At 37.4% G+C, this 21299-nt stretch overlaps 1 protein-coding gene across 2 annotated transcripts; it reads left to right on the plus strand.

Annotated features, from left to right (window-relative positions):
- The first annotated feature begins 1482 nt into the window (after nt 1-1482).
- On the plus strand, nt 1483-19571 carry AREG (amphiregulin). Of its 2 annotated transcripts, none has more exons than XM_064485407.1 (6): nt 1483-1716; nt 2840-3088; nt 5682-5883; nt 6601-6756; nt 8890-9001; nt 19485-19571. In XM_064485407.1, the coding sequence occupies exons 1-5, from the start codon at nt 1656-1658 to the stop codon at nt 8981-8983; spliced, it is 762 nt and encodes a 253-aa protein (XP_064341477.1). In that variant the 5' UTR covers nt 1483-1655; the 3' UTR covers nt 8984-9001; nt 19485-19571. The 2 variants fall into 2 exon arrangements, with proteins under 2 accessions (XP_064341477.1, XP_010981206.3); XM_010982904.3 differs by lacking the exon at nt 19485-19571 and adding an exon at nt 10731-10953.
- Nucleotides 19572-21299: the final 1728 nt, after the last annotated feature.

Raw genomic sequence — 21299 nt, forward strand, 5'->3', positions numbered from 1 at the left:
TTCTTGTTCACACCTTGCCATCTGGTATTCTTTCCATTTCCCACTTTTTGCTAAGAAGGGGAGCAGGTCTTCATTTAATCTACCTCTTCATTACCCCCGTGCATAAAAATAAAACAAGTAGATTACACAAAACATGCTCTCAACACATGTCGATTAGGAGAGAAGACATGATTCATGACTGCTTATTTTATCCTACTAAATGCATGGTGTTATTTAGCCTACTTTACTACAATATGCCATTAAAAAATAAGTAGCTTTTAAAAAGTTTCCAAGAATTAGGACAGATGCACTGTGACCCACATTCCTAAAAGAGTTGTTTTACTGGAACAATCACAGAAGAGATATGTATCTTCAGGACAGAAACCCTAAGAGACAACAATGCTTTTTTTTTTTTTTTCCTTTCTTCCTCAAGTCAAGAAAAAATCAGTTCTGGAGTTGTCTCTACATCAAAGTTGGTCATGTTAAGCAGTTCTTTCCCCCTCTCACGATCAAAAAGCCCTACTAGGTTCTAAATGGGCCCTAACAGCTGGCCCTTTCATCTTGGGATTCAAGAGGCACGGAGTTGGGCACCACCCTCCATCCAAATGCTAATACGCCACCAGTAGAGATGATTCCTTTAGGATGAATATTATTCTCCCCAGACACTCTTTTCAAAGAGAAGTTTAGCATAAACCCCTTTCATTAGAGAGAACAGAGATTTTAGAGTCAGAAAAACTTGAAGTGAAATCCATCTGGCTTCTGCCGCGACCAGCTGTGTGAAGTCCTCCTTGCTTTGTAAAGCTGACATTGGTCCCTCTCGTAAGACAGTTTGGAAAATAGTACTTTCCTAGCAAGATTTTTGAATGAGATGGAGTAGCTAGAGTGTACAGTTTGGCAACAATACATGCTCAATTAGTATTAGTTTTGATGAGGGCTTAGGACCACGTAAAGAATGGGAAGAGAGGAGGTTGAAAATTCTAGCCACGTCACAGTAGTTGACGGGAAAGGACCCTGGGTTGAGACAGGGGCCGGTGATAAATAAAGCAGCGTCTCATTAGGAGGCGCGCGCTCCAGTCATTTAGTGACCTTCTTTATCCTTGTTAAAGACATCGGGCTATCACTGCTAAGTCACTCTTGGTTTTAAAGTACTTTTACATCTTACTACGAAACTTTTCTAGTTAATCCCTGCCGTAGTATTAAGATCAACCAAAGCCTATTCGGAGGATTTCCGGATAGTATGGGATTTTTAATGTTAGATACTAGCGCCCAAACCCAACTCCCGCCCTCGAATGTGGATCTGGTATTTTTTCAGCTTGCAGTGAGGGAACTTTCATTTCCTCCCAGCGGTTCCCGTGTGTGGTTTTGGGGTAGTAACCCCTCCCGGGGCGGCCGCCCGCCTCCACCCACCTCGCCGGCCGCCGTGACGTCACGGGCGATGCCTGGGTCCCCGCCCGGCCTATAAAGCGGCAGGTGCGCGCCGCGCCTGCGGAATGTTCGCACACCTTGTGCCCGCGCCGGAGTCGGAGCCCAGGGATCCCGCGGCGAGCCCGGCCGGGCCTGCGAGCACAGCCGCTCGGTCCCCCCCGTCCCAGCTCCCCGCCGCCACGTCCTCCTCCCGCCCGCAGCTCCCGGCAGAGTTGCCCCAGAGACCGCGACGCCGCCTCTCCGAGGGACCAATGAGAGCCCCGCCGCTGCCGTCGGCGCCCGTGGTGCTGTCGCTCTTGATCCTCGGCTCAGGTGAGGACATCCCGGCTCTGACCTGCCGGGCGCCTCTCCCACCGCGGGCAAAACGGTCACCTTGAATTCTGCTGCTGTTTCTCCCAAAACCCGCTCTTGGGAGGCGACCCCAGCTCTGTCCCGCGGGAGGTGGTCACGGTGGCTCCCTCAATATAGTTAGTTACTCCCTGGGAGGAAGAGAAAAGCGTGCAGGTGTTTGAGATGTGCCGGGCCAGCAAGAGGATGCCGTAGAATCCTTGTATTTTTACTTTAGTCCAGATGAAGGAGAACCTAGAGATCCTGTGATCCAAACCCTTCGTTTTACAGGTAAAGAAACCGAAGCCAGAGAGGTGTAGTGATTTCCTCAGATCCTGGAGCAGCGTAGTTAAGTCCTGGACCGAGGAGCGCAGCCTCCTGCCTAAATTCTCCATCTCCTCTGTCAAGTGATTTTGTTTTTACCTTTCTGGAGGTCCTCGCATCATCACAGGGAGAAGTTAAAAGCATCACTCTAGGGCTTTTTTTTTTTTTTTTTTTTTTTTTTTTTTTTAAAGACCTTGATAAAGCAGGGGCTTGAAACTTTGACCCCCAAATTTTAACCTAGTCTGTAATTTTCTTCTCTGTGTGAGAACAATAAGAAACAATGGCAATAAGAACAATTATTGTCAACTACTATTTATATCACTTTTTACATTTTATATAGCTATTCTTTTTAAAATGTGAGCACGTATTAAGAAAATTTGGTATTTATCTTTGGAATCTGTTTATTAAAATGGGACAGGTAGCATTACAGCAAACGCAAAAGCGTTTGGTATGTGACATGATGGCAATGTTTAGACATTGCCTGTTAAGTAATTATATAAAATTAATTTGCCTATTTGGCAGTATTTTTTGATGTGGAGATTAATGTAGACTATCTGTGAAGAAGAAAACCTTAATGAAAGAAGCTCTGTAATTGGAACAGCTGAGTTTGCTTGTTGGCAAAATGTGATGTTGGTTTCGTAAGTGACTCAGTCACCAACAATAGCACATGTGCAATAATTGCTTTGATATTAGAAGGTAAACAGTTCTCCCGAATGCAACTGACTGGTGAGAAAAGGCATTCTCCCTTACCTTTGCTTTTCTTCCCTTGTTCTTGCTCCTACAGCCTATTATGCTGCTGGACTGGACGTCAATGAAACTTACTCTGGGAAAGGGGAACCACTTTCTGGGGACCACAGTGCTGATGGATTTAATGTTACCTCAAGAAGTGACGTGTCCTGGGGGAGTGAGATTTCTCCCGTGAGTGAAATGCCTCCTGGTAGCGAACTGTCCTCAGGGATCGACTATGACTATGCAGACGAGTACGATAATGAACAACAGATGTCTGGCTATATCGTGGATGATTCCGTCAGAGGTGAGTAGAGGGTAGGGTAGTGATGTAGCCAGTGAGCAAAGCTGCTTCAAAAGGAAATCTTTTTTCCCAGTCTTCTGGTGGCTTTTTGTGTGTATGACTGTTGTGTACCCTGCTAGGTAAGCTACGAACTGAGATGGAAAGAGCTACTTGTGGCACACCTTGTATGTATGGAGCTCTAACAAACGTTTTAGGTCTATGAAGTGTAATCTTAACAACAACGTTATGAAGTAGGAATTGTCATTTCACAGATGTGATAAGTGAAGCTCAAAAGGGGTAAATGTTCTGCCCAGAGTTCCACAGCCGGCCAGCAGCTGAGCCAGAGTGAGAACTCTAGTCTGTTTGCTTCGAGTTACTATGTGCTTTCCCACTGTGCCACATGACCCCCATTCTGAGAAGTGGACGTAGACCAGTCCTGTCTACTTTGTATCTCAGCTCTTACGTCCACCTCCCCACCACGTTTCCCTAAATAACTGCATTTTAACACAAAACAAGGGAATAGAAAGAAGTAATGCGAAAAGAACGATTGGACCTTAGCCTTTAAGTATTAGGTGCTGAGAAATCGGTGATAATAATAGCAATACCACTTTCGGGAAATATAAAAGAAGGATAAATATGCCTGGATTTTACATTGCTAAAAATCACTATTTAACTAGCTCAGTAATAGTGACCCACACTTTTCTTCTCCTTTGCTATTATCTGATCTTTAAAAAAGAGCATTTGCTTAAAATGAAGGTACCAAAGTAAGGGGCCACATTGTTCATCACCCTCATATCACTTTGTAGTCTGAGAGAAGATGGGGTCATCAGTAAATCAGACCTAGATATCCCAGGAGCATCTAGCATCGAGGCAGGAAGCAAGGCTGTCCTTTCTTGGCCTTAGTTTCCCTGTCTCCTCCCACTCTGTCTGGCTCCCAGAACTGGTGAAGAGATAACGGGTGATACCACAGGGACAGTGCCTGGATGAAGTGGCAGTTGGGAAGAACTTTAGCAAACATTCCACTTTCCTCCCTTGCATCGGAATTCTGCTTTTACGTAAGGTGGGGAAGGACCCATCTATAATTCTTAGTTTGGGGGGATGAGATTAGGCTGTCAAGGCTCTAGAATCTGTTCCCTTAAAGATGTTTCAAGTTGTTAACATTTCAAAAGGCCAAATAAATTTTTGATGGTGCGAATGGCTGGTGCCTAGAATTGCAGTGCGTTGTGAAACAGAGTGAAAGGTAAGCCTTGGGGTTAATGTCTATTGCAGCACGTTAGCGTAGTGACTGTATGTCTCTAAAATTTGCACTGTATCCGACAAAGTGCAGTAATATTGACTTACAATGTTTCTGTTAGAGGACTTATCCCAACTTCTGGTACTTTTTTATCATCAGAAGAAAATTTCAATATAAAAATTGCAGCTCAAAAGGATTAAATGTTCTGCCCAATCTACCACCTATTAAACATTGCTCCTAATTTGACTGCTGTTATAATAACTACTAAAATATTCATAATATGTGTCATTTCCTTAATCACAGGGTTCTATCTTTGATACCCTTCCCTATGTTTCTAGTGTCTTCTATCTAATATGTGCTGCAGGACCATTATAACTAATTGTATTATGACATTATGATATTTTCCTCTTTTCACTGGCTCTACTAAATACTTGCTCAGATAATTCCATACAGGGATTAGTAGAACAAAATGCACAGCTCTAACATGGAAACTCCTCCTCCTACTACTTAGCGTGTGGGTAGGCTATATCCTGCGTAACTAAAACACTGAGCAAAGGTGTCTGTGGATCTGAAGAGTTAAGATGAATTTCTGAAGCATTAAGCACAAATATTTCTGGACCCCTATTTTTTCAAATAGATTGATCACAGAAATGAGCTCCCTGGAAGATATCAGTCAACTATAATCTGTTGTAATCTGGGAGTTGGAGAAAATTGATGAACGCTAATATATAATTCTCAGTTTCCTCCACCTCAAGTAATACACACTAATTCCCAATTATGATAGTGAGCACAAGACTGACATGAATAAATAAAATCATCAAATATACTCAAGTCCCACTTTAATTAATGGCACTGACCTTTTCCAAGAGAAAACATAGTCAGTAGGGAAATTATTGGCTTTCACATCCCAGCTATGCCATTTTCTAGCTACATGTCCTAGGGCAAGTTACTAGTCTTCACTCAACTTCATTTTTCTCATTTGTATCATCTGGATGGTAATAACACATCCAACCTTGGTTTGGGTTTAATTAAATTATTGCTCATTACCAAGAACTTGGATATATTAGAAATTCAAGAAGTTTTTAAAATATTCAATGAATTTTCTTAACCAAGTATCTTCTATTATCAATAATAATACTGATATAAATAAATTAAAGACATGTTTCTACATTTATACAACAAAAGGGTTCAGATTTTTAAGTGCCACACAATATATTCTCTTTTTTCATCCTTTGTTGTGTATGAATTGTGTTGAATAATGAGGCCAATATGACTCTTCTCCCCATTAGCTTCTCACTGGTAGGACTTCTTTCCCTCATGTCTCCAAAATGGTATTCAAGATGAAGAGAGACTGTGGTCAATAAATCTCTCTCTTTTTTTCAGTTGAACAGGTAGTTAAGCCCAAGAAAAACAAAACAGAAAGTGAAAAGACTTCAGATAAACCCAAAAGAAAGAAAAAGGGAGGCAAAAATGGAAAAAATAGAAGAAACAGAAAGAAGAAAAATCCATGTGATGCAAAATTCCAAAATTTCTGTATTCATGGAGAATGCAAATATATAGAGCACCTGGAAACAGTAACATGCCAGTAAGTTTCCCTAAATTATGTAGAATTCTATATTCCTAACACTGTGTCTGAAAGCTCTAGCTGCAGAAAACCATTTATCTTCTTCAATGCATAAACCAAGGGTTGGCAAACTTTTTCTTAAAGAACTACATAGGAAATGTTTTCAGCTTCATGGCTCAAGACTATGTTTGTACTTATATCACCTACTAAAATATAGCCATTTAAAAATGGAAAAACCATTCTTGTCTTAACATGCTGTAAAAGACCTGGAAAATGGTCAGATCTGACCCATGGGCTGTAGTTTGCTGAACCCTGATGGAAACCACCATTTTACAATACGTATTTTATAAAACCTCCTGTTAAAAAGGAGCTAAAGGTCCTTTTCACATAATGTTGTTCTGGCTCCCCACCCTCCCAAAGCCGCTAGCACATTAAATGATAGTGGAATGTATTAGCTGCATAATCGGCCACTGAACTCATCAGTTGGTCATAGAAGGATCACAAAGAATGAAAAGGTGTGTCTTCTTGGAATATCACACCCAAACTAATCTCAACTTGTTCTTATACTAATAGAGCTTTAGGTCAAATGCATTCTGTCTCATCATTTTGCAATACAAACATATGGCATGACTTTTTTTTTAATGTTAGAATTAATTGTTGTTTATGATCTGGAAAGTAGACATAAAATATACAGAATGTTTTCAGTGATTATAATTTTAAAATGTGGGTTGTTTGCAGATGTCATCAGGAATACTTTGGTGAACGATGTGGGGAAAAGTCCATGAAGACTCACAGCATGGTTGACAGTGATTTATCAAAAATTGCCTTAGCAGCCATAGCTGCCTTTGTCTCTGCCATGAGCTTCACAGCTATTGCTGTCATTATTACAGTCCAGTAAGTATGGCATGGCTTAAAATTTCCTGACAAAATAATGCCAGGTTAATTCTTTTCAGTAATTTCTATCACAATGTGGTATCAAATTTTAGATGAATTATTCTGTTGGTGACACATGATCTTTGGTCATATTTGTTCATATGCACTTCATTGACAAAGATCACAGAATATGGTCAAATATATATTACTTTGGCCACTATTGAAACAATATATGAAGCCCTTTTCTTGAACTTAAAAATTGATGGTCTTTTTTCATGTTTTATGTTTAATCATGGTTACTTCCAAGTTTCAGAGTGTTGGTATCTTCTGTGACTGTATTAAGCTTAAGCAAGCCTCCCAGAAGCTAATTAAGGCCTGATTCAGAGTAGGTTGTCAGGGGCAGGGAGGGTATAGCTCAGTGGTAGAGCATGTGCTTAGCATGCATGTAGCATGCATGAGGTCCTGGTTCAAGCCCCAGTACCTCCATTAGAAAAATATATATATATAAACAAATAAACCTAATTATCTCTCACCCCCCCCAGAAAAAATAATAAATAAAACCAGAGTAGGTTGTCAGATGTACTGCTTTAGTACTAAAAAAATCACGAAGAGCTTCAAACCAGACCAGGCGCCAAGAAAAGATACGTCTTCTGCTCCTGTTAGAATGCAAAATTCTGAGTTAGGAATATAGCATGGTGCTAACCGACTTAGAGCTTATGTTGCCTGTTATGTTATTGTCAAATGCAATATGGGAACTCAATTATTAAAAAAGAAAAATTTCCTCCATATGCCGTGGCATAGGAAGCAAGGACAATTCTATTACTGTTCTGTTCCTGCAGTGCCTTCCCTGTGCTCATAAAAACAGATCACATACTTCCCTACATGACCAATGAATGTTAGGACTAGACTGTTCTAGGCAGCAGACACTGGTGAATATGTAAAAATGGCATTGTCTGTCAAACAAAAGTCAGTGAATTAAGGAAGTTGGGGGAGGGTGTGAATGGCTCTGTGATGACTCATGTGCTACTAGAGCTTGGGAAAAGCAATAGACTCATTATTCTAATTTTAGGTCTTGGTAAATTACTTTAACAACTGGATTGTGTACATGATCTACTACTCCTGCCATTCAGGAAACAAGGGGTTATCTTCTGCCATTGTTTACTACTATTTTAAACTCAGATCAGATAATAATAAAATGACACATTAAAAAAAACCGCTTTTATGATGCATGTAAAGTTTGATGTGTGGTTTAAATTAGTTTTGCACAGCCTAGAAATTATTTTGATCTGTTAGTACCTCAGATATGCAAATGTGTTTGGGAAACATACCCTCAGACAAACCATTACTATTTGACATAGAATGATAGAAGAAGAAATTGCCAGTTAGGGAAGATGTTTTGAAATAATTATTTCAACTTGTAATTATTCAAGTTGGAATATTTAATAAATTCTTTGTAGAAGTATAGAAAAACCTTGTCCTTTTATATTCTCCTTGTATTTAAGACACATAGCAGATACTAGCTGCTTTTTCATAATTGAAGTTAATTTTTTCCCAAACATCACAACTAAAATTCTTAGGATTTTAATTACAACATTTAGTAGATAAAGACCTAGTAAAAATAGAATTGCTTGTACAATACTAAGACATTTCAGACCATTGACTTTTTTGGTAGCAAGTAGTAATATATAAAACTAGATGTGCTGATTATATTTACGAATAGATAAAACTCAATTTGTTTTGTAAGCCTTTTTTTTTAAAAATCTAACCGTTCAAATTAGTTTGTGTAAGCATACAGATCTTCTATGGTAAAACTATACTATCTTCTTCCTCCAATTGTGCATGGCAATTGTGCTAAGCTTGGGGGAAAAAATGGATGTGTTCCATGCCTTCTGAAAGTTTGCATCTCTAGGCACATTTATTTAAATCTCAGTCCTTTGGAAGTATGTTTTATGACGTCAACATAAAGATCCCCTTAAAAAGAACATAGGTGATACTTTTTTATCTGGGTTTGGTTTTTGGTTTGGTGGAGTGGTCCATCAGTATGTAATGGTCTATAAGGACTCACACAAAAGAATTCCTTGTATTCATAAAAACCCCAGGCACTATATACATGAATAGGGCTTTGATGACAGTAGAATATCTTGTTCTCCAAAGGCTTCGAAAACGATACTTCAGGGAATATGAAGGTGCAGCAGAAGAACGAAAGAAACTTCGACAAGAAAATGGAAATGCACATGCCATAGCATAACTGAAGATGATACTACAGGTTTGAGTTTTGAAAGATATCTTTAAATCATATCCTATGATTAAAAAATAACATCTATTATCTGAAGAAAAATGAGAAAAGCAAGTTTTCTTAAATATATGCACATTGGCTACATTAAAGTCTTATTCTCTGAGCATGTGACAGAATTCAATGCTGAGAGCAGACTATATCCTTAGTATCATAAAGGATCTAATGATGAGGGAGACACAGATTCTATTCTCAAAGAACTTAGTGCTTAATAGGTAGGGGGAAAAAAACTGTAAGGAACGAGAATATTAGGGGGAGCAAAGTATGTGTCCTAAGAGAGGAACTAATGGAATATGAGGAATTTCCAGTGAAGGAGAGAGAGAATCCAGTGGGATGCATTTAGGGAGCAGGAAAGGATGTGTGTGCAGAAGGCATTGGAAGTGAGCATCAAAGAAAGAACTAATGAGAGTGGGATAAGCAACTGCAAAGGGAAAGGAAGATTCATACTGTGAGATGGACTAGATTATACTGGAAACTTTTGAAAAATGGCCCAGTTCAAATGGTGTTGGGGAAGATAAGGTTGAGATGGCAGATTGAGCTCACATGGTGGCGAGCCAATGTCAGGGAGCTTGCACCACAAATGTGAGGAAGTGGAAACAGCAGGCAGCATGTCTTTTTAAATAAAAGGGAGAAGAGGTGCAAATTTGAGAGATAGATTGGTTACAGTATATATAGTAGCTCTTATTTTAAACTTTTTTGTAAAGGGAGAGGTGAGCATGTGGTCAGGAGAGGAAAGAAGGTATAGAAAACTGAAGTGAACAGCTAGTGAAGCAAACTTCCAGAGGAAGAGGGAGACAAGGAGATCAAGGACACACTTCAAGTTGGTCAGAAGAAGGAACTCCGTTTCCTAAGACATCTAGGAAAGATGTCACATCCTTAAGTTACTCTTTTCTACCTCCAGTGGATTCAAGAATTACTTGAGGTGCTTGTTAAATACGCATATTCCTATGCCAAATCCTAAATCTACTAGATCAGTATTTCCGTTTTTAATTAACGCTCCAGATGCTTGGAGAACCACTATGTTTAGCACTGGTTAACACAAGCCTTATGTTCTGAGCCTGTTACAGAACTAGCCCAATAACTCATGAAACAGATAATTATCCATGCCAATGCTATATTCACTACTTATTCATCAAAGTGTATAAATGAATTGGCTTCATGTTCTGAAGCTAAAACCACCAACATGAATAAGGGTAATTTTTGGTTATTTAGGACAATTGAAATGTCTCAAAGGAGGTCTGGGGTGACTTTAGGGAAAGGAATATGCTGGGCTGGCACATAGTGGCTGCCTATTAACTGGTAGCTGCTGTTATTATGCCCTTGGTACTAATTACCTTAAATTAACTGTGTATCATAAATACACTGAGCCATTTTAATCTTTGTTTGTAATTATATCCAGTGCATAGATCTGGTTTGGAAAACTATTTCTCATGACTTGCTGTGGTTTTATTAAGCTGAATTTGATGACACTGGTTTGAGCATATGCAGTCTTCAGTCTAAGTAGGCCTATTACCAAAGCAGATCTGGAAGTGGGATTCAAGTCAAAGTGCTAGTTTGTTTCCAGAAAGCTCTTTGCATTTTTCGCAGGACTTCTAAGAGAAAAAAATTGACAGAAATTCTGATTCCTGATTATTCTTTGACATTTTCTTAAAGCTATGTTGCAATTGAGCGTATCCTTAACTCTTTATTTAATTCCCAACAGGGTATCAGATCGGAGTCACTGCCAAGTCACAAGCATGAATGATGAGTTGGTTCCTCTTTTCAGTGGATCATAAGAAAACAGAACCTTTTTGTTCTGATGGTTTTAAACTTTCAATTGTCAGTTTTTAATGCTAAGTCTTATTTCTGTACATAAAGATGCATGGAGATAAAAAGTATTTTTTCAAGTTGTAAATAATTTATTTAATATTTAATGGAAGTGTATTTATTTTACAGCTCATTAAACTTTTTTAATCAAACAGATTGAGAGTCTGAATATTAGTTTTGAGAGTGTAAGACTTTAGGTTATTTTTCTCCCAACACGTGGATGATCTTTAGATGATCATAGTAGAAGGAGTTCCTTCTCCTTCCTTTTTTTGTTTTTTAATGTTTTTGTGTTTATTTATAGCTTTTCTTAGAAAGCACTCTTAATGGCAAAATTATAAAGTAGAGTCACTTATCCCACAAATACTAATATCCCAAACTGGTCTTTCTTATTCTATATAGGACTTTTTCCAGGTCCTGTTAATTATGAAAGCTTCTAAAATCAACACATGCAATGGCCTTTCTGTTACAGTAGACACAGATATTATAAAAGAAAGAGATTATACTGCTTATCATCATCATCACCACAAGAATAGGTTTGAATTTGACATTTCGAGAGAACCAGGAAGTATTTAGATTTGAGACCTCTTTCCCTAATATCATGACATAAATGTATAAAGCATCTAAAACCTACTCCTTTTTTTCCTCCACTTGCTACTCTTTTCCTAAACTATTTTAAACAAATATGTCTGTATTTGTGGTGGGTGTTCTTTTAAGAACATTAATGTTATGGAATGACTCACAGTCTGGTTCCTGGCTGGTCAACTAAGTTACTCCCATGAAAAGCAAAACAACCTTTATAATGTGAAGGGAATACCTTAAGAAAATTAACCAATTATAAGCATGATTTTGGCAATCATCTCGCAGAATTTCGTAAATGAAAGGTGCCTCCAGCATCAACACTTCCATCTGTTTCTAGCATCCCATTCACCAAATCTTTGCCCACTTAATCCTCAGAACTTCCTTAGAAGGTAAATACATTTTATAGGTAAGAAAAGTAAGCCTTAAAGAGATTAAGTAACTTGCCACACAGCTAGTAACCGGCAATTAGGCTCTGTGGCTCCAGAGCTGGTTCACTTAAACTCCAATCTCTTCTACTTTTCCTATAGTCAAGGTGTTTGTTTTTGGTTTGGAGAATACTATCTACATACCAATTTGGCAGGTTTAAAATTGCCACTCATAAGGTACTTGGCTTATTTCTTCAAATTCAGATAAGATGACACTTTTTATCTACCTATTTCATCTTCACAAAGTTTTCCATTCTATAAAACTTCCCTTACAGTGTAGAATGCACACCTTAGTGTTAGCCCACTCAAAGAGTAAGAAAGCTGAAATATTTATCCAAAAATTTTATTCACAATTTTTAAAATACTTGGGTGGGTGAGATTAATTCCCTGGAACTTCCGGTCTGTGTAGGCAAAGTGAACTCCAGTAGCCAAAGAAAGTCCTCTGGCAATGAAATACAGGTGGGTTATAGGAAGGGCCAAAGTGCTTAGAAACAGAATCGCCCTAGGGTGTATAGGTGGGGCAACTGCTGAAGTGGCTGGGTTATTGCTGAACAATGCAACTCTTACTTCTTAGCTACTTTGTCATTCATTCAATAAATAACTACAAATAATTATTAAACTCCAACTATGTACCAGGCGCGCACAGGTTACTGAAAAGCAACATCTCATAAGTCCTAAGGAGAAGTATCCGTAAACTTAGGAACAGAAGGAAATGGCAGAATAAAAGGTTTAGGCAGGGTCAAAACAGGTAGTCATCCACTCAGTAATTAATAGTTCACTTTGTTTGATGGATTTGACCCTTATGAAGTATGACTAAAGTAATGACACTGGTTTTCTTCCATGGCTTAGAAATCAACATAATTCCTTAGTAATACCTTGTGTAAATATATTCACCTTAATCGCCAACCTTTCAAATTGCATATATATGTATATATATTTTATATATATATATACACGCACATACACATATACTATGTCCATTCAATCATTAATTTAATAAATCTTTATTGAGAGTCTACTATAAGCATAGTGATACTTTCGACAGTGAAATTTAACCTTCTTCCACGTCTCTCTGGGGAGACCAAGTGTGTGTCATAAATGGCTCTGTGTGTGTGTGTGTGTGTGTGTTTGTGTGTGTGTGTCCTGATGGTGAGGTGGTTGGCAGTTTAAGTTATAATACAATACAATCAGAAAAAATTTTAAAGGATAACAAAAACTGTTGTATGTTTGGATATTGCACATTATAAAAATCTACTGAGTTAAAAATTATCTTAATGAAAATTACAAAATACTTAGAACTGAATGAAAATGTTTTATTTGTCAAAATTTATGACACTCAGTTAAAATAGTACTTAATAGACAGTTTGTAGATTTAAACATATTTATCAGAAATAAGAAAAGCTTAAAAAGGAAAAAAACTTAAGCTATGTATTAAACTCAAAATTTAGAAAAAGATCAATTGAATAAACCTAAGGAAATAGGAATAAAAATATTTACATAGGGCAGAAATAAATGATAAAGATAATTGAATAACAAAGCCAATAGGCTATTCTTTGGAAAAATTAATAAGATAGATCTGTGTTAAAACTGATCAAAATAAAGAGACAATACATTAAAAAACATAGACAGAAAAAGGAGAAATACCTACAGGAAAAACAGATTTTAAAAGTAAGAAAAAAAGAGAAAGAGTATTAGAATTCACATTCATAAATAAATTTTAGTAGCTTAAAGAGACATCACTTTCTCTAATAAATGACATAGAAAAGTATGATACTCTAAGTTTGCTTAATTCAACTGTCCAATAGTAATATTAAATATCCAGGTCCTTTCCCTCCTGCTACTGTTCTATCCTCATGGTTGCAAGATGGCACTAATATATAAAAACCCAAGATGTAATGGATAAATGTCTACAAAAGTACCAAAAATGTGAAAAATGTTTAATAGTAAAAATAAAAAACTTAAACCAATAAGTAATAAAAAATGGAGTGATCAGAGCTCATATCCCCACCCACCCAAAGAGAAACCGAACCCATATGACTTTATAGTTGTTCAGAATATAGAGAAAGAGTGAAATCTGCCCAGCTTAATGTATGATGCTAGTGCCAATTTGTACAACAGCAACATAAGGAAAAAAAATATGGGCACATTTTACTTATGAGCATAAATGTGAAAATTCACAAGTATATTCTTAAAATTACATTATGAGAGTAGAGCTTTTACCAGAAATGCAAGGAAAGTTCAACATAAGAAAGTATATCATTGTTATATAAAATAGAGTTTAAAAATTAGACTTTTTTTATTATACAAGATAGAGTTCAAAAGTGTTTTCTTATTAAAGGCAGAGAAAGCCTTTAAGTGCAAAATTTACTTATAATCTAAAATATTTTAAAACTAGGAATAGGACACTTCTTGTGTTTGATAAAAGCTGTATACTAAAATAAACAGCTGAATTTATACTTAGTAGCAAATCTATAGATGCTTTCCCTTTAAGATTAAGAATGAGGCAAGGATGCCCATTATGAAACAGCACAAAAATTCTTACTAAAATTGAAAGAAAATAAGTAAACATAAGAGATATAAGAATTTGTAAGAAATATGTGTCCCTGTTTGCAGATAATATGATAATCTATCTAGAATAGCCAATACAATCAGTATGCCAACTATTAGAATTTGTAAGATAATTCCTTGAGATTGTCAGATATAATTATAAAATTCCAAAATTAATAGTACTTTCCAATGACAATTTATCTGAATCTTAAAAGATAAAATAGTATTCATATTTGCTAAAAAACTGTAAGATATACATGTATTGAAAATGAATACATGAGATTTCATTTAAGAAAAACGTGGATACCTCTTAAAGAAAACAAAGAAATCTGTCATGGATAAATACTCCTTTCTCTTAGACTGTAGACTGTGAACAGGTTAATTCTCTTTCTGAACAATCTTTAAATTCAACAGAATGCTAATCAAAATTCCAAATGGGTCATTTGAAGAACTTCATATACCCTATTCTGTAATTCACATAAGAAAAGAAGTCTGAGAAAATTTGCCATTTTGGGGAAAAAAAGCAAAACAAGAAATCTTTTATATAAAGACATATACAAAGTAAAGTAGTAAAAGAGTGTGACTCTAGAGTAAGCATGGACAAAGGACTAATGGAACAACACAGCTCAGGGACAATTTATAGCATGATAAAGAGAGCACTATAAATTAATAGGGAAAAAATGACTGCTTAGCAAATACTGTAGAGAAAAGAGTCTCAGAACGTGGAGAAGAATAAAATTGGAGGATTACCTTATATCATAGTCAAAGGTGAATCTCATGAAGATTAAATATCCAAATGTGAAATATAACACTGTAAAGTTAATACAAAATGATGCAGGAAAATATCCTTGTGAGTTAAGATTGAGGAAGGATTTAAGTAAAACCTCACAATTAAAAACAATGCAGAGAAAAATGAACTATTTTTTTGATTACGTCAAAATTAGGAAGTTTGGTTAAAAGAAGAATGTCATGGACAAATTTTACAGACAGTTGACAGAATGGAGAACTATGCAATGTCTAATGCCAAAAAGGGATTATGATATGTAAGGAATGACACAAAAATCAACATGAAAATGCAGGACCTTCAGCTTAAAAGGGGGAAAGTTTATGAGCAAGGAATTCCTAGAATGTGAAACCTAAGTGAGTAACAACCATGTTATTTGGACTAGTACTGTCCCAGATGTTGCTTTGCTGAGAATTAGCAAAAGTCAGCCTTTCCTCCAGACAGCTATTGTCCCAGGCCAGGCCAGGACACACAGCGTGGGTATGGGCTGGAGCTCAGCTCCCACTCGCATTCTTGATTGGATGCTCTTTTGTAAGTACCTTGCACTCATCTGTATATCATGGCCCTGAATATAAAGAAATGTTCAAACTTACTGGAAATGGCAGAAATACAAATCAAAAACACAATAGAATATCTCTTTATGCCTGTCAGATTTGCAAAAATAGAAAGATGAATAATTTTTGCAGAAGCTTGTGGACATAGAGACCCTTAAACATTACTGGTTGGAGGTTAGCCTAGAACTGCCATTTGGGTAGTACTTAATCAAATTAAAAATAAATATGTCCTATTACCCAGAGTGAACATATTCCTAAGACATATAGGCCCACAAAGGGACGTGCATGAGGATGTTCACTGCTGTGTTGTTTATGATAGTGGAGAATTAGACGTAATCTAGCTGTTGACTACCTAATAAGGCAAAATCAAATGTGGTGGGTACACACTGCAGAACACAATGCAGCCATTAGAAACAAATGAGGTACACTCATAGTAGTATAGGCAGATTTTGTTTTAAACATAAAATTTTTAAAAGGTAGTGCTGAAGCAGATACGACATAAACTAAGACAATTTACAATTCCTTACTTTAATTAAATACACATTTTACAAATGTCACAAATTATATTAATTAAATAACACTTGTGTTTATTAAATATAAAAACTCACGTAATATATTAGAATGGTTGTAACAGTGAGGGAAAGGTGACCAATAGGAGTTGGGAAGTTGTGGGGAAGGTATTAAGAATTAACTAATTAAAACAATGGGAGGTCTAACTGAGAAGCATATTTAATTCAGTCCTGTGCACCCAAGTTCAAGAAAAAAAAAAGAAACTGAAAAAAATATGCATAAAACGATGATAGGTGAAGGTAATAAATATGAGACTTAAATTATGATTAAATTATGGGGTTGAGGGAGGGTTGCTGTAGACCAGATAGAAGGCCTCACTGAGGAGATGTCACTTAGTTGGTACTTGAAGGTCGAGAAAGGACCAGTCTGAGAAGAGAGGTAAGATAAGGCTGGAGGAAAGTATGAGGCCCCTTGAGGTGCTGTGATGAGGAGAGAGGGAGGGAGGGAAACTAGGCCAAATCTTCCACAGGCCACTGGTGTTTAGACCCTTGTGTGAGTGCAGTGGGGAGTTTGACTTAAAAGTGGAAAGTCTCACAATCTGATTAACGTACTGTGTTGCTATGTGGAGAATGAACTAGAGGAGAAGGACGGAGAGGGGGCAGATTGATTGCTGAGGTGACTCAAGTCTTTCAGTGGGTCAGGCAAGGGATAAAAGTAAATTGAAACAGGATAGTAGTGGCACTGGCAACAGAGAGAGATAAGAAACTTGGAAGAACATGAAGGACTTAGCTTGCAGGAGAGAGAATTGGGGGAAATAAAGGCTCTAGTTAAATCTTTAACCTTATCTATTCAAAAGTAGAATTACTCTGTTACACCAGAGAAAATAAAGTGTTTCTGTTGTTTCAGTTCTTAAGGGTTGATTTTGTTCAATGTAAGTAAGAAATACCTGAGAACAACCTAACAGTAGACTTTGCTGCAACTCCATTTCTGAATTCTCTGTTAATGAAAACATGTAAGCCAAGAATATGTCTGAATCCTGGCAGGAGGGAATAAGCAGTCAAGTGAAATCTGTATAGTATGGAGAGTTTGGGCCAACTGACCATTACGGTGGTTTCCAGTGTTAAGCAGCATTCCTCTAAATACTTCATCAGCATATATCTGTTATTTAAGAAAAAAATTATCATACTTTTCATACTGCTTTAAAAATTTCACTTAAAATATATTATAAATATCTCTCCCATATCATTAAATATTATTCTATAATATTACTTTTAATGGTGTAGAGTATCCCATACCTTGAGCATGGCAAGGATAATTTTGAAAGTGGGATGGAGGGACACAGTATAGGAAAGACTTTCTGAATAAAATGTATGACATATGCTATAAAATTGTATGGAGAGGAGAACAATGTTCAAAGGACTCTTACTGGGCAAACTCCAAAGCCCCAGCATATAAGAACTAACTTTATTTAGGGCTTAAAATGTGTCAAATGAGGTTGAAGCACTTTGCATGTATAAATTTATTTATTCCTTACAACAATCCAATTAGGTATTAACTGCCCATATGACACATGGAGATACTAAAGCATAGAGTTTTAGTAACTTGTTCAAAGTCACACAAATGATAGATATGGAAATGAAATGCAGGTGTCAGGCTCTCTTGCTCTCATAACTACCATGCTGTGCTATCTTAGGTATGATATTGGAAGGGGTAGAGGACAGACATTAGCAGTCTTCACCTATGGTAAGTGCAAAAGTTATGCTTAGAAGCAATTCCACAGAGCTCAACAACAAGTAGATTGTGAGTGACATACATCACATTTCCTGTTAGCCAGGAACCCTAGTCCCACATCGCATTTCCACAGATGCAAGGTGACTTCCTTCTTTTTTTTTTTTTTTGATGGAGGTACTGGGGATTGAACCCAGAACCTCATGCATGCTAAGCACACGCTCTACCACTGAGATTTACCCACTGCTGACTTCCCCTTAATATCAGAATATTTCCACTTTCTCCTTTCCCCTTTTTGATTCTCCTGCAAATAAGATGACTTATTTACTTGGTGAATTAGAAATAGGTAAAAATCCATTGACCCTTGGTTATCAGAAGGATGGTCATCGGCTTGCAAAGACAAAGATCCTGGACCTGCCTGCCTCTAGTCTCTTCCTTCTCCTTGGATAACTGTGAGCAAGCAGGCTGACTTCAGTTTCTCTGCCTGTAAGTAGGTGGGTAGGTCAGGTGAGTCCACATTGTTAGTCCTGCCTTCAGCTCAGTAAAGAGGAAGTGGAAGCCCTGTGTGAGGGTCAGATCCTGCTGCCATTGTTGAGTCCAGGTTTACCATCGTTTACCGTTAATTCTCTGAGCACAGTTTGGCTACCTTTTTCTATTTTCAGCTGTTTAGGGCTTGCAGGGAGGAGGAGAGAATGATTGAAACTCCTAATCTCTAGCCATTCTGGCTTGCTGATTTTTTTTTTATTATAGGGCTAACCGTGGGACTGTTTGGCATCACAAAATCTTGTGAAAATAAATGAAAGTTTCCCCACCCTTCATACTTATTTATTGTTTCCAATTATAGGGGGCTATGTACTCCTTGAAGTCCATTCTTTAACCACACAAGAGTCCATGGGTCAGGATTAAGAAATTCTGGATTTAAATGTTTTGAAATGTCCTATGTCCCTTGATTATTCTTCTAACTCTCTAATGCACTCAATAGTTGTTTGGTATTCTCAAAAACTCAGCTCTAATTCTAGGGGTTTGTAAGCAAATAAAAACTCTTTTAACCCTAGCCCTAACCCTTCTGGCAAACATCAGAATGCTTGGTGGAACCACAAGAAGCAAGTTTCTCCATGTATAGGGAGAAGATTGGAGGAAATTTCCAAGACTAGGGAAAAAAATAAATGAGTTTAGCAGTTTAGAGTATCAAAAAAGGGATAAAGCAGAGGAGGAAATGAATACAGAAAGATGGTCAGGACAAGAACGGTGCTGGACTTGGGAGCCACAAGGAAGCTCTTCCTTACACTATCGAAAATATACAAAGTACCTTGCTGAGAAAAATAACAGGGTTGGGCAAACAACCAAAGATCAGGAGGGCTGACTTGAACCCTTTTTAGGCCTAAAACAAAGGCCTTTTGAGAGTCTGTATAAATTAGTGAATTCTTTCTACACCTTCGCTTCTCCTTCTCTATTCATTTGGTGCATATCCTTTCTAGGTAGGGAAAATTCCTGAACTCTCTTTTTTTATATTTTTATTGCAGGATTCTCATTTTGAAGGCTGAAAATTTGGTGAAAGTCATACTTCACTGTTCAGAAAATAACTGGAAGCAAAGCCAGAGTGAACTTAAGAATAATCTTATTGCTTATACAGATTTGGTGCTTCATAAAAGGTATTCTACATTACATGAGTTTAGCATCGTACATTCACAGGAACATAGCATGAACATTCATACACACAGCAATTAGTGGGGATATTTTATTTCAGAAATCTTAATGTGTGCTGCAGAGTAAGGCACTGTATACCTCTGTGATCCTTACCCATAAAGGGAGAGCACACATCAGTGAGGGCCTTATTTCAGGACACTGGCTCCTAAGGACTCTACTATACCACCCATGTGAGTGTAGACCCTTTAATACCCCCACTGCTTAGACATTAATCATTTAATCAATCAATCATTAATTAATTAAAACAAGTAATTAATTCAAAACAGTCTGAGATTCCAAGAATGGCCTGAAATCAGTGATGAATTAATTTTCAGGTATTTCTCTTAGTCAAAGGCCATCTGTGAGTGATTTGGCGGCCTGCCTCCAGGGTTTCCCCAAGGGCCATTTCAGGCACATGACTCATTCCCGAGAGGCTTTTAGAACCAATAGCCTCAGTGCTACAGACAAAGGCTGGAGATGTGTCTCACTAAATAGCCTTCATTTAAAAGGGAGCAGATAATTGGCCAGGATTTGATTGGAGACAAATCATGGACAAGGGAAAAAAGTAATACCTAATTCAATCCCAGTCAGCTGATTCTGTCGCTCAAGCCCCCAGAGGATTTCACGGAGTCCAAGCAGCTGACTGTGCTGGACCACCAAAGGCATAGCGCTAACGTGCTCAAGTAGCACATGTGCTCACTGAAACAGCCAGTGTACTGAGAAGGGCCTTTAAGGAGCCTGTGTCCACTACAGATCAGGACTGGACCTGCTGTGTGATTTTGTCTTTGTCTTTTTTGCATGCCATTCTCCTTCATTTATAAAGATTCAGGCCCCTCCACTGAGAGAAGCTAATCTATCCTAAAAAATATTATGAACATAATAAAGGCCATATATGACAAACCCACAGCTACCATCATACTCAATGGTGAAAAGCTGAAAGCATTTCCTCCAAGATCAAGAACAAGACAAGGATGCCCACTCTTGCAACATTTGTTCAGCAGAGTTTTGGAAGTCTTAATCACAGCAACCAGAGAAGAAAAGGAAATAAAAGGAATCCAAATTGGAAAACAAGAAGTAAAACTCACTGTTTGCAGATAATATGTTGTTATATATAGAAAATCCTAACGGTGCTACCAGAAAACTACTGGAGCTCATCAATAAATTCAATAAAGTTGCTGGATACAAAATTAATTTACAGAAATCTCTTGCATTTCTATACACTAACAATGAAGTATCAGAAAGAGAGATTAAGGAAACAATCCCTCTTATGATAGCATCAGAAGGAATAAAATACCCAGGAATAAACCTACCTAAAAAGGCAAAAGATCTATACTCTGAAGCTGTAAGATGTTGATGAAAAAGAAATTGAAGATGACACAAGCAGATGGAAAGATATATTGTGTTCTTGGATTGAAAGAACCAATATTGTTAAAATGACCATACTACCCAAAGCAATATACAGTTTCAATGCAATCTCTGTCAAATTACTGAAGATGTTTTTCACAGAAATAGAACAAATTTTTTTTAAAAGATTTGTATGGAAACACAAAAGACCCCAAATAGCCAAAACAATCATGAGAAAGAAGAATGGAGCTGGAGGAATGACACTCCCTGACTTCAGACTATACCACAAAGCTACAGTTATCAAAGCA

This window comes from Camelus dromedarius, chromosome 1 (assembly GCF_036321535.1).
Source record: "Camelus dromedarius isolate mCamDro1 chromosome 1, mCamDro1.pat, whole genome shotgun sequence".
NCBI classification, from domain to species: domain Eukaryota; kingdom Metazoa; phylum Chordata; class Mammalia; order Artiodactyla; family Camelidae; genus Camelus; species Camelus dromedarius.

Excerpts from the sequence above, each read along its gene's own strand:
- AREG (XM_064485407.1), top strand. The coding sequence starts at position 1,656 with ATGAGAGCCCCGCCGCTGCCGTCGGCGCCCGTGGTGCTGTCGCTCTTG. Across the intron at positions 1,717-2,839 it reads GCTCTTGATCCTCGGCTCAG|CCTATTATGCTGCTGGACTG; the intron begins GTGAGGACATCC and ends TTGCTCCTACAG. Across the intron at positions 3,089-5,681 it reads CGTGGATGATTCCGTCAGAG|TTGAACAGGTAGTTAAGCCC; the intron begins GTGAGTAGAGGG and ends TCTTTTTTTCAG.